General features: G+C 37.8%; 1 protein-coding gene across 7 annotated transcripts in view; it reads left to right on the top strand.

Moving 5' to 3' along the window:
• The window catches only part of FUT8 (fucosyltransferase 8), a 203,874-nt gene extending 189,802 nt beyond the window's left edge, over positions 1-14,072 (top strand). For all 7 annotated transcript variants that reach the window (XM_084792306.1, XM_084792308.1, XM_084792304.1 and 4 more), the window contains 3 exons: positions 359-535; positions 7,013-7,163; positions 13,061-14,072. In XM_084792306.1, the coding sequence (XP_084648432.1) occupies positions 359-535; positions 7,013-7,163; positions 13,061-13,378 (646 nt within the window). In that variant the 3' untranslated portion in view covers positions 13,379-14,072. The remainder of the gene's footprint in view (positions 1-358; positions 536-7,012; positions 7,164-13,060) is intronic.
• Positions 14,073-14,540: the final 468 nt, after the last annotated feature.

Raw genomic sequence — 14,540 nt, 5'->3', positions numbered from 1 at the left:
AACAACAAAACCCTGTCTCAAAAACAAAATCAGAAAGCCTTAAAAATTACATGTTTTAAAACTTAAATCCATTCTTTTCATGGAAATTTGGTAAGTATTTTGCTGCCAATCTCCCATATATTCTTGATATGCCAATTACTTTTTCTGTGAGAAGATATTTCTCAGAACCTTTACTTGCCTTCCATATTGCCCTGTACTATTCAACATGGAACTATATTGAAGTATTTGTGAAATGTTTTGGAATGATTTTATGTTTTCTAATGGTGAGACTAAATGAAAAAATTGTTTTAATATGTCCCTAGTCATGGTGCTAATTGAGCGCCAGTACATTATTAGCACACTCTCTGTCTCTCCCCAGAGTCCATGTCAGACGCACTGACAAAGTGGGGACTGAAGCAGCCTTTCATCCCATCGAGGAGTATATGGTACATGTTGAAGAACATTTTCAACTTCTCGCACGCAGAATGCAGGTGGATAAAAAAAGAGTATATCTGGCCACTGATGACCCTTCTTTATTAAAAGAGGCAAAGACAAAGTAAGTGGCTCTGTAGTGGATTATCTTTTTTAGTTGAAAAGAATCCTTAATTCTGGGAACTTGGAATTCCTGTTGTTGCTAACTAATGGGTTCCAAAATTCAAAGACTACATACATGCAAATGTTAATCTAATCAAGCCATACCTTATTAGCTATATCTAATGTACTGTAACAAATATAAAATGAATTAGACTACTGATTTGTGTAACGTTACCAGCGGTCATCATCAAAAACATAACCACACTTCTTGGTACCAAACTCTGTTTCACATGCTAGAATTGCCCTAAATAAAATTTCATAGACTGGGGCTGAAATGACAGAAGTTTATGCCTCACAGTTCTGAAGACTGGGGCGTTCCAGATCAAGGGGAGTGTCTACCTGTGGTAACCCAGGCTAGCCTGAAATTTGTAAACCTCCTGCCTTAGCCTATTTTCTTATTTTTTTATCTTAGAGGAAAAATCACCAACCTTCCATTATTCAGTATGATGTTATTTGTGGGCTTGTCATATATGGCCTGTATTATGTTGACATATATTTCTTCTTATACTTGCTTTTGGAGAGCTTTACAGGAACAGATGTTGAATCTTGTCAAATACGTTGTCTATATCAATTGAGATAGTCATGTGGGGTTTTTACTGTTGTTGTTCTTCCCTCTGTTAGTGTAATGGATCATGTTTACTGACTGCTGTGTGGTGGGCCACCCTTGCATCCTTAGGACAAATCTCATTTGATCATGCTTTTTAAATGTGCTGCTGACTTTAATTTGCTAGTATTTTACAGAAGATGTTGTATCTCTCTGTTCACCAGGAATATTGCTGTGTAATTTTCTTGTAATGATTTTAGTGGCTTTACTGTTAGGGTATTGCTGACCTGATAAAATGTTTAGAAGAACTGCCAGCCATGGCACTCAAACACTAAGTGTGTTCCAGGCTATCTTGGGCTGTGTAACAATTCCCTGTCTCAAAACAAATAAACAAAAGATTTGGAAGGTTAGTATTCCCTCTTTAAATATTTGGACTAACTTAGCAGTGGAACTTTGATGGTAGGCTTTTTATTACTGATTCACTATCTTTACTTAGTATTGGTCTGTTAAGAGTCTCTGTTTTTCCTTATTTAGTCTTGATGAGTTGATGCTTTTTAAAAAAATCTATGTCTTCTAGGTTACCCAATTTGTTTATAGTGGTCTCCTGGTTGGTTGTTTTGTTTTGTTTTTCCATGGCATTACTATTAATGGTGTCAGGTTGTTGTTGTTGTTGTTGTTGTTGTTGTTAGCAGCAGCAGCAGTATATGATGTGTGTGTTGGAACACACCCATGACAGAGCTTCCATGTGGAGGTTAGAGGACAACTTCCACCATTATATCACTTTCTGAGATCTAACTCAGGCCATCAGTCCTATGCCAACTTCCTTTACTCACTGAGAAGTTTCACTTCGCAGTTTTATGTTTCCTTATCTTTTCTGAATTTGCTTGTAGTTCCTTTTGTTTCTTCATAAGTCTAAAACGTTTGTTGATTTTTACCTTCTCAAAAACTCAAATTTTAACATGGGTGATCTTTCAATCATTTTCTTTTTTTTTTCTCCTTTTTTTCTTTTTTTTTCCTCCCTCCCCCTTTCAATCATTTTCTAAAAACCTCTATTTTGTTTATGTCTTAGTCTTAGTTGTTTCTTCTTTCTTAGTTTTTCTGGGTTTGTTCTTATTCTCATTTCTTGAGCCACAACACGAGCTTTTATGTTTTGAGAGCCTTCCTCACTATTGGTGTGGTTTAGTGCTATGACCTCCCCTCTCAGCACTGGTTTGACTGCATCTCATCATTTTGCCCTGTTGTGTTCCCATGTTTGCTTCAAGATATTTTGACTTCTTCTTTTACCTATTGTTTCAAGAGAGTATTTATACATATCTGAGTTTTCCAAGAGTGCTTCTTCTGACACATTTCTATTAATACCATTCTGAGAAAAAAAAAACTTAATTATTTTTACTTGTTTTATGCCTAACATATGCTTTCTTCAGAAGAATGTTTTGTGCACATTTGAGACAAACATTTGTTCTGTTGCTTTTAAACAGAAGACACTGTAAATATACTAAGTCAACCTAGTCTGAAGCACAGTCCAAGTCTATGTTTGTTGTTGTTTTGTTTTATGTTAAGATTTTTCGTGTGTGTGTGTGTGTGTGTGTGTGTGTGTGTGTGTGTGTACGTACAACGTATGTGTGATTTCTCAGAGTCTAGAATAATGTGTTAGAGTCCCTGTAGCTGGAGTTATGGGCAGTTGTGAGTTACCCAATGTGGATGTAGGAACTGTACTCGGGTCCTATGGAAGAGCAGCAAATGCTTTTAACAGCAGAGTCATCGCTCTAGCCCTCCAATTTCTTTTCTTTTTATTAATTGATTTTTCTGTCTAGAACTTTGAAATATTGAATGAGGGATATGAAGTTTTCTGCTATTATTGTGTCATGGCTATCTCTCCCTCTATTCTTTGATGTGTATTTTATTTTGTTGATATAATATTTATAATTGACAATAGTAACTATTTGGTTTGGTTTTGTTGAGACAATAATTTGCTGTGCAGCCCAGACTAGCCTTGAATTCATGTTGTAGGTACACACCAGCTTTACAATTCTTATAACCTATTGAGAATTAACACCACTTTATGTTGAACTGTTTCTCTTGTAGTCTTAGCTGATGGAAATGTAGGTGCTGCTACTTTGTTTTGGTCTCCTTTTTCTTAGAGCATCTTTCCCCATACCTTTATTTCAGTCTTTTAATGCCCAATAATGATGTGTAAACACCGTGGTTAATGACTGTATACCCATTGCATGGACCTGCTGTGATGACTTGAACAAGCATTTTTCCTAATACCTGGGTAGTTGGGTTATTTTCAGTATTTTACTCTTATTAATACCAACACAAAGTATGTCTAAAATACCTACATTATTTCCTCAAGCTGGGTTTTTAGGCTTTGAACTATTTAGATAAAAGGATATAAACAATTTACAGCATTAATCCTGTCCCACACATGACATCTTATGCTGAGCCACCATTATAGTGCAGTTGGCAATATCTCCTTTGCTCTGGGAATAGTAAAACCTGAATTTCCTGTTTTTACTAGTACCTATAACCCCTTCTTGTAGTGGTGTAGGAAGCAATTTTCTCCATGTTCTACTGTAAACTTACTGGCAACACCTTATGCATATTTTTCCTCTGGAAATTTTTTTCATTTTTATTTCCCAGGTCATTTCTAATACATTAATCAGGAATTTAACTGTCATCTCTTTTCCTTCTTTTACTTGAACATTTCAACTCTGAATTAGCTCTCTTTAGACCTCTTGTGATAGGTTTTGCTACCTAAGCAAATTATAAAACCTCCGCTGTTCTCTGTAAAGAAGCAAAAGCATTCATTTATCCTGCAATAGGCATATCATGTCCAAGGTACTGTTATTAGATCATTCTGCTTTAAGAAGGGCTAGATGAACAATTAAATTAAACGATCCTTAGGTTTCACGCAGTAGGAATAAAGGCCATTTTCTAGGTAAGTTATCTGAAAATGGCACCGAGATAAGCATTACCCGTCCAGCTCTATGTGCAAGTGTGCAGTTGCTCCTTCATCACTTGGCATCACACTTCAGGGTTCTTTAGACCAAGATGGAGTTTTTCATGAGGTCTTAGCACTGGCTTCCTAGTAACTGTAGCAGCCATTGCTGAGGTACCATCAGTATCTCTCTTAAGTAGTATACAGTGGAGAATTTAAAAAGAACTACCAAACTTGACCATCAAATACTGTGTTCTAAGGTAGTGAAGATTCAAGGTAAGGATGAAATTGGAAGATAAAGCTCCCAAATAGTTAAGATGTTGGTGTATTTGGGGGGACTGAGGCAAAGGGAATCATAAGATCAAAGCAAATGAGTTCAAGCAAACCTGGATAATAGGGTGAGACCATTTTTAAAAGAAAAAAAAACCTCCAAAATTACATATTTAGTTTGTTCTTATGAAACATTCTAAATCAGCTTTTCCTAATGTTAGGTTTTTGAACTTAATAGAGGGAAGAAAAATGTTCGGACAATTTATACAGCATAGCTGTTCTGTGAAATGAAGAATGAGCAGTGAGTGGTTGTTTTTTTGGTTTTTTTTTTTTTTCAACTCTAAGATACATGTTATGGCACAGGCACTTAGAATTCAAAGGCAAGGAAAAGATGATACATGGCTCCTTATCTCAGAGAATATCCAACTGGTAGACAGTGTATATGTGTGACAAATAACTACAACATACAGAAGTGTCCTGAAGGAGTCATGTACCAGACAATGAGTCGCAAAGGCACATATCTCCTTCCATCTGCAGACCGACTTCAGGAGGTTCCATATTAGTTTACTACTGCAATCCAGTTAGTCTTTTGTGGGTGGTATAAAGATAAGTTTTTATAAGATGCTAAAAGAAAAATATTATCATTGTCAATCTCTGAAACTTGAATATAAAAGAAGCCCTCTGCTTACACAGCTGAGGGTAAAACCCTAGGCTCTTCCACTCTTGTCCCGTTGTTTGCTTTATCTTTTTGCTTTCACACATAGAGAAAGGTATGAAGCTCCTCCATGTCTGCTGTCTAGTTCTGTAGCGGGGCCATTTAGTTAGGAGAGCCCTGAACGCTGGTGCCAGTTCTTAGTAAACTCATCACTCTTTTATTAGTTTCACTGAGTTCCCAGAGCATGCCAATGAGATTAGCTTTATTCAAGAGTAAAACCCAAAACAGTTTTGCTGGTCTCTGTTCTCTTCTGCTCTTAGGCATGTACAGATACATTTGTTACATACTGTGTTTGCGTATTCCTGGATATGTAGCTTCATGGACATCATACTGAAAAATATTTCAGGTTTTCTTTCTAGAACAAATGTGACATTTTTCTCACCTTGCTAATGTTGAGCTGAGAAAGGCAAAAATGTTAAAATCAATCAATCATAAGGCCTAGTGTGCCTAGTGTGCATGCCAGTGTGAAGGGCACAGGAGCTCAGAGACTCTGCCTTCACTGCTATTTTATCAGAGGCCATGAAGGAAGCTACTTAGTGGCCATGGGGTGATAAGATGTGTAAAGTAGCTGTTCAGGGATTTTGAAGTCTTAGACAGGTCATAGCACTGTGTGGATGCTAGGTCCTGTCATGTGAGGAAAGCCAAGGCATGAGCTACCTTGGGGAGCACTGTTTGGAGCCAGAGTATAAACTGATGTCTCATGTTTTCAGAACTTGTAAATAAGAAGCATTGCTATCTCGGGATAATACTCATTGTTGCTTTTATTGTGCTCCTGATTCCCTGAGAGTTGCAGGTGAAGGCTTGGGCTCATAGAGCGTAGGTTCCATGTAGGGGTGATGGAAGCAGGGTAGGGATATATGCATTAAACAGAGAGTAAATACATACCACAGATGAAGATGAACCACGGCCAAACAATGCAGGTAGCAAGGTTAGGAATGTCAATTCCAGATCCTCACTGATCAGATGGTTCTGAGTGGAGGTTTAGAGGACTGGACAGAAGCTTATCACAGCTGGTATATGTTGAACATTTGCTACATGTGAGGTACACCTGTAAGTACTCTGTCTACATGTTAATTCATATGAAATTATAGAAAAGAAGTGTGTGTTACTCTCTTCTCAGTAAGGTGCCCCAATTGTTTTTTTTTAATCTTAGTAAAGACTCACACACCAATACAGTGATTTCTAACTCAGAGCAAAAATCATTTGAACAGGCGGTAGACTTTTCAAGACAACCAGTTTTTGATATTTTAAAGGGCAGATCTTAGGTAAAACTACCAACATAAAATACGTCCGCAAGGAGCTTGCTTTCATGATTCCAATAGAATGGCTTTTCTATTACTGTTATGGCCAAGAATAAATAGGTGGATCATCAAAAAGGATGGTGCTCACAAAGGTTTTAACTGTTCATTTTTAATTTATTTACATTATTAATCTGTAAAATTAATGAAGACATTTACACTTTTACTCATCTGATCTGCCACAATTATAAACTAAAACTTTAAATGAAAATCTGTCATGAAGTATTTTTAAAACAGTTCCATTCAAAGATGAGAAAAACTCTTAAAAGGGTGCTCATTACAAAGAGAATAAGAAGCCTTCAGTTTTATGCTCTGTCGTGAAGTACTAAAGGTGAGAATGATGTGTGTGTTAAGATAATATGCCCATGATACATTTTTTGAAACATGGTTCCACTGTGAAGCCAAGGCAAGCCATGCACTCACAATCATCCTGTCTCAGCCAGCTGAATATTTTGCTTTATGGGATCACACACACACCTGACTTCAATAGCATTTAATATGCCAGATATTCTGAATTAGTTCCTTGACCATTGTTCACTTGAGAGATGCTTCAACTACTAGATTAAATACCATTAAGTTCTCGCTGTTAAAGAGGGAGCTTTTGATTAAAGAAGTGGTCTCTTCTGTAGAATGCTGTAAAGTTCAGTCATCAAATCTCTTTGTTTTTTCAGGTACTCTAATTATGAATTTATTAGTGATAACTCTATTTCTTGGTCAGCTGGACTACACAATCGATACACAGAAAACTCACTTCGGGGTGTGATCCTGGATATACACTTTCTCTCCCAGGCTGACTTCCTAGTGTGTACTTTTTCATCCCAGGTACGTGGTAGCATGTTTAATGACCAGTACTCGTTGTCCTCCTGAGAAGGAAAATGATTTATGTGTCCTCTGTTTTTTTAGTGTTGGCATGACTTGGGTATAATTTATTTTATACTTAGAAGTGATACCTTTTATGAAACCTTTTGTGAGTACACTGAATGTTTAGTTGTTTGCAGCAATGGTTAGATACCTCATAAACCCACATACACACCAAACTCATATTATATGCAAAAATCAAACTCCAAGGGGTTATTGTGATATCACAGTACTTAAATTTTTAGTTGAATTATTTGAATTTAATATATACTTTCTTGCCTCACAAAAATGTAATAGGACTTGTAAAAGACTTGCATTTACTGTCTTTCCCATAAAGCATGCAAGTGAAGCTAAAGGCGGGGAGCTTAAGTTCCGCAGCCTCAGTGATGGGTTGAAACGGTTGGACTCTGGCTACGTATTAGCTGTTGGCAGAGTCGGAAAGTAAAAGCAAATGTAATAACTTGTTGTTTCTATTAGATGCTTTGGGCAACCACGTTCTTTAAAGGGCATCACTAACTGGCCTCAATGGAGATGTAGTCAACCACTGCTTCTGATGTTTCAAGGCCTTATATTAGTTAAAAAAAAAAATACCTGGGGAATTAATCACTCTTTCAAATAAAACAATTTTAAAAGCCAGAAATGCAGCTCTACTCCCTACCTTTTTTTTTTTTAACTTACGTTTCTATACACTTTCTTCAGAACTGTTTCAGTCAGCCAAGTTTGTCCTAAACTTTTCAAATAGAAAAGAACAGTACTCAAAAAAAAAAAAAAAAGAAAGAAAGAAAGAAAGAAAGGAAAAGAACAGTACTCAATAGTTAGTTGTTATGTAAGAGTCAAGATTATCAACTGAGGTAACAAAGCTGTCAGTCATACTCTAGACAGTTGTACTGATCAGTCACCCTATTGTTTGTTAGTGCAAAACACCATGCACAAAGCATCTTCTTGATTCACTTACATTCTTATTTGCTAAAACCACCTTACTGAAGCAAATAAATAATAATTGATAAAATGAGAGTAGTTGGCAGTTCGTTGGTAGATAAATGAAATATCAAAAGGATTTTCTAAAATTCATGCCTACCAGGTTGTAGAATCAAGATTTTACTACTCTGGAATCTGATTTACTAAGGCAATTGCAGACTCATAAAGACCTTAACACTGTGGCTGGAGAGATGGCTGAACAGTTAAGAGCACTTGCTGTTCTTCCAGAGGACCCGAGTTTTATTCCCAGCACCCACATAGTGGCTCTGTAACCTCAATTCCAAAGGATCCCATGCCTTCTTCTGGCCTCCACAGCACCAAGGACACGCATGGTGCACAAATCTACATGCAGGCAAACACCCAAACACATCAAATGTACTGGTCTTTTGTAAGAAATCTTTTGTGATTTTGAAAATAAACTTAGTGAATCTTAAAAATAAAAGAAGACCTTAATGCTGTTGAAGTTTACTTTGTTTAATGAGCAGCATTTTGCTCAGTAATTTGAGTAGTTTTTCCCCTGTGACACCTCCCTTTATAACACTTACTAAAAACAGTCTCATGGCATTCTTTAATTCCAAATCTACACAGAATATGACAGGCTGTATTATACACTTTCAGTCAGATTTTGGAAAGCCCTGAGGACATGTTAAGAATAACGTGAACTTTCAGGGTAGGAATTTCCATTGAGGTGTAGTTTGTGCAGCAGTAGTGAATACACTCTGAGAGAAGCACAGAGGAAAACATGGTTAAAAGATGTGACCCTGTGCCTGCTTCCCAGCATGGAAGGCGAAGGGTCTGCTTGAGTCAGCCTGGGTACTGCTCCCCTTTGGTACTGGGTGCTTTACTGTACAACTTGTATTGCATTCATTTGGACACTCATACAGTACAGCAAAAGCTGGTTTTATTCCCTCATGGTATAGAATTTAAAGGAGAGGTGCACAGATCTCCCAGCATCACCCACTAAACTAAGAACAGCTTCCAAATTCCAGTGGGAGAGCCTCTGACTGTATAATTCATCAAAAACAAGGTCCCATCTGCTGTGAGAAAGCCTGGAAGCCCATTTTCTCAGCTGGGTATTTCTAAGGGTTATATTCAGACCAATGGATGCATACATTTTAAATGTTTTTTTAAACATTGTACCTGTGTTATATCCTTTATCAGGAATTTTTGCTGTTAATCATCACTGTCTGTTTAATATTATGCTAGAAAGTGATGAACTGATAGCACAGAATGAAATAAAATATACTGTATACAGTTGTATTATGTTTGCAAACCATACACTGCCACTTTGAGTAATGTACACTCAGAGTACCAACTCTGAGTTGAATATTGCCATCAGCTGCAAGCCTTCATTACCTACCACATGATCTAAATTTTTAAAGTCCAGAGGAATCCTAATGTAATTGAATGCAAACATCAACACTGTAATGATCCTCCTAGCCCTTAGCAGTCAATTGCCCCAGGATTGAGATAAACAACCATTATTTATTCAGAATGTTGTGTATGGACCTTAACATTTAAATATCACCCATGGGCTTGAGCATCCATCACTGGAGCACCATTTACTCAACAGATAATCACTGAACGCCTACTATGTGCCATCTGTAACTCCAGTTTCTTATCCAAAAATAGTTTCATGTGAACTTGAGAGCACATACTCTAGAACCAGAAAGAATTCTAATTGTGGCTGTAATATTTACTATTTGCTTTTGTGTTTTTTAAAATAAAGTAATAAAATCTATCTGTGGCATAGTTTCTTCATCTGTAAAATGAGTGAAACAGTACTTACAGGTTTGATGTGCCAGTGAAAGGAGTTTGTGTGAGGCTCACTATCAGACTGCCTGGACTATAATCAGTGCTCAGTAAGCTCAGTGGCTACCATTATGACCATTATTATAAGACAAAATGCCACACCTACAGCATCAGGGTGATTGGAGGCACCCAAATCCACGTTTGTCCAGAAATCTCTCTCGTATTGGCCCAACTTGGCATCTGAGATTTACCATTTTTTATTCATTTGGTTTAGGAGGAAAATACAGGTGTATACTCACAAAGGCTAACAAATAATAACTATTCGCACCAAAACATATGCTAATTATTAAGGTTTTCACAAAAAGAAAGCAAGGCCAAGGCGTGGAACACAGGGCAGTGTTGTTCTTATGAGAGCAATGCAAAGTCTTACATTCCTGGCTAAGAAAGGCGAGAAGTGAGAGGAAAGACCCTGAGGAGAAGACTCCGGTTTCCCCAGGGCAGTCCTAGTGCTTAGCTTGTGTCTTTCCAATGCCACAGAATGAACATAGAGTATAAGATTTGTAAGATGTGTGTACGCAGGCTGCCTGGGCTCAAACTGCAATCTACCACTTATTAATAGTGTAACAGGGGCAAATGCTTTTAGTTCCCTTTGGCATCTGTAAGATGAACGATAGAATCTTAGAATCTTACCGGGATAGTGAAAGGATTGTGTCAAATACTGCCTCCCATCAGTATTTTATAACAAAAGCTCAGCAAACACTAGCTTCTTCATGTTGCTTAGTTGGCTATTAGTGGAGCTTTGTTATTTTCATTGTAGATATGTGTCTCAATAATGAGGATACATTCTGAGAAATGTATCGTTAGGCATTTTTATCACTGTCAGAATGTAACATACAGTGAACTAAGATGACTACAGAGTTTTGGGGAGTGTAATCCTTTAAAACACCATTGTAATTTGATCTGTCATTGATGATTCTTATTCCTTTCCAGAGTTCCAACTTAATTTTGATTTCTCTGTGTAGACCTTTGGCTGAATTTGAAGTTTAAAAGTTCCAATTTGTTTTTATTCCCATTTTATTATAGTTTTGTTTCTACCATTGATCCCAACTATATCATGGCAGTCTCAAGATTCACTTAGCTTGTTGGCAATGTTAATTTGAAATCAAGCTGAGATGGTGGCACATGCCTATATCCCAGCATTAGAATTAGAGATAGGACCAGGTGGTGATGGTGCACACCTTTAACCTCAGCACTTGGGAGGCAGAGGTAGACAGATGTCTGCGAGTTCGAGGCCAGCTTGGTCTAACAGCAAATTCCAGGACAGCCAGAGCTACACAGAGAAGCCCTGTCTTGAAAAACCAACCAACCAAACAAACAAACAACAAACAAAAGAAGAAAAAAAAGGAAAGAAAATTAAGAGTCCAAGGTCACCCTTAGCTTTATAGAGAGTCTGAGGCCAGCCTGAGCTATATGAGCCCTTATCTCAAAAACAAACAAAAATCGTTGTCTTGATTCTTTTTGTCAGTAGTTGAAATTATAACACTGACTTAGGTCAATTTCACTTAATCACTTTGTATTTTATTCCTTGTGGAAAAAAGTTGTCTAGCTTTAGTTTCATTTGTCAGTTACATCTAACATTTGAGAACTGCTCAAGTTCTTAAAATTCAGATTCTTCAGGAAATTGAGGTGAGAGTGCATCTAGTAATTTTATTGGGTCATAAATGTTAGAGATGGGCACCTCAGAATAAGCCATAGCTCTAGTCAGGATGCTTTCCTGTGCACAGGGCCCTGCGTTCAGTGTCCAGCATCACTGAGGGAGAGAAAGATCATCTTCATTCAGCTCTTGATCTCCACAAATGCCTCAGTTTAGAAACATCTGCTGAGCCACTCTAAAGTGCTGTTAGCAGATTAACAGCTATTAATAGCAGTTTCATTTTTAAATGGTTGCAAAATGTTGGCATAAGGACAATGAAAATTCATTAACTGAGATAGCCAAACTAGAGCTGTAGAGAAATGTGGCCTGAATTGAGTTCTCGGTCAGAATGTAAAGTAGAAAAGTGTTCTAGGCAAAATGATAGTTTTTTGCTGTCATCACCTCGCTTAGGAAGGGATCTGAGGCCCATCTTACTTTCTAGTGAATCTATTAATTGCCAGAGTGTTGCCCTTCTGTGAAGGTGGCTGTAGCTTAGCTTTACCACCAAGCATGTTTAATTCAGGAAGAGAAGTTCAGGGTATGAGATTTTACCTGCTACCGAAGGTATTCTTTAACAGAAAAATCTTTTACATCATCTTAAAACAATGCTAATTGGGTAGATACATCTTCCTTAAAGACTAGCCCAGCTTGTGTCCATACAAGTGTGCTATTGCATACACAGCACACTTTATAGCTCTTCATGAATAGCTGATATGTTTAAACCCATTTGTTCATTGATCATCAGTAACTACATAAATCTCTATCAAGAAGAGTCCTGAGAAAACACTGTTTTAAAGTGGATACAGAGAAATGGAGAGATGGCTCGGCTGTTCAGAGTGTTTCCTGCACTTCTAGAGGACCAGAGTTAAGTCCCATGTTCATAACCTCCTGTAACTCCAGCTCCAGGGGATCGGACAGGCTCTGGCCCCTACAAGCATTTGCACATGCTACACATACACATAGAGAGACATATGGACATAAACATATATAGAAATAAAAACTAAATCTTAACAGTTTAACTTTAAAAGAGTTAATGAAGGGATGAGAGCAACAACATCTGTGTTATTTGAGGTGCTAAATCCCAAACCTTAAATTTTCCTGATAGCAACTTTATCTTCTTTTTTTGTGTCACTAGTTCCCTGCTTAGAAGACCTTGTGGCTCTTCGTGTTTATTTTAAAATTAATTGATTTGTATTCTTAAAATTACACTGTACAATATATTTATAGCCCTGCTGTGATGTGTGTGTGTGTGTGTGTGTGTGTGTGTGTGTGTGTGTGTCTGTCTGTCTGTTTGTCTGTCTATCTGTCTGTCTGTCTATCTGATATTGATGAAGAATAACTATCTTTTCAGCCTTGGCACCCATCTTTGGTTAAAGTTTGAGGTGTGGTAGGTTTTTACACTGTGTACTGACACACTCATTTTCTCCTCTTCTCCAAGGTCTGTCGCGTTGCTTATGAAATCATGCAGACCCTGCATCCTGATGCCTCTGCGAACTTCCATTCTCTAGATGACATCTACTATTTTGGAGGCCAAAATGCCCACAACCAGATTGCCATATATCCTCACCAACCTCGAACTGAGGAGGAAATCCCAATGGAACCTGGAGATATCATTGGTGTGGCTGGAAACCACTGGGATGGTTATTCTAAAGGTATCAACAGAAAAATAGGAAAAACAGGCCTGTACCCCTCCTACAAAGTCCGAGAGAAGATAGAAACCGTCAAGTACCCCACATACCCTGAAGCTGACAACTAGAGGTGCAGTGTAAGAGATTAACTACTGAACTCAGCTCAGACCATCTCGGCCAAGCGCAAGACCCAGACTCACACATGGGTCAGTGACAGACACACTCCGCACCAAGACAAGTGGGAACCCTCAGATGCTGCACTGGTGGAACGCCTCTTTATGAAGGGCTGCGGTGCCCTCAAGCCCATGCACAGTACAATACTGTACTCACACATAACATGCAAACGGATTGTTTTCTACTTTGCTCCTTTAAATATTATGTCCCCGTGAAACAAACACTGCCACATTGTGTAATTTAAGTGACACAGACATTTTGTGTGAGACTTCAAACATGGTGCCTATATCTGAGAGACCTCTGTGACTTACTGAGAAGATGTGGACAGCTCTCCTCTGTGGAGAAGCTGGTTCTTAGCCAGTGGTGGTGATGTGACCACTGAACTCACTCCAGTCAACAGGTTCAGAATGAGAATGGATGTTTTCCTTTATATGGTTGTCTGGATTTTTTTTTAAGTAATTTCATCAGTTCAGTTTATTCACCTCATCATTAATAAATGAAGGATGCATCAATAAAGTAAAATGAAGCATTCACTCTCCATTAGGAAGTTTTGTAAAACAATGCCATGAACAAATTCTTTAGTACTCAATGTTTCTGGACATTCTCTTTGATAACAAAAAAATAAATTTTAAAAAGGAATTTTGTAAAGTTTCTGGGATTGTGTATCACTGGATGATATAAGCTTTATAGTAGAAATGCGATAAAAATGGGTTCATAGCTTCTAAGATTTTTTTTTCTACTTTTGCCCTGCTTTTTCTATTTCTGATGGAGTAACCATACATTAACTAAGAGAAGCATTGGTTCTCTCTAATGCTAATAACTGGCTTTAGTTGGTGCATATTACGAAGTGGCTAAGCACATGCTTTTGGGGTGCTCACTCTCTTACTCTGTATATTGGCAATTTGTTTTAATTGAATGAAACAGTCATTCTCTTGGTTCCAGAGGAACTAATGCTTATATATCCATAAAACCAACCATAGCAGGTGTGTTTGACAGTCTCTCTTATTGTGACATCTGTCACTTTGTCACTTTTTGTGTTGTTTCATCCAGGTACATGCTCTTCCGGTCATGTCCTGCTTTTGAGGACAGAAGGAATCTGAGGGGTCAAATGGGGGT

This window comes from Acomys minous (genome assembly GCF_964271855.1).
Source record: "Acomys minous genome assembly, chromosome: 8".
Classification (NCBI taxonomy): domain Eukaryota; kingdom Metazoa; phylum Chordata; class Mammalia; order Rodentia; family Muridae; genus Acomys; species Acomys minous.
The sequence above is the reverse complement of the archived record's forward strand: the minus strand, read 5'-3'. Positions and strand labels throughout refer to the sequence as shown.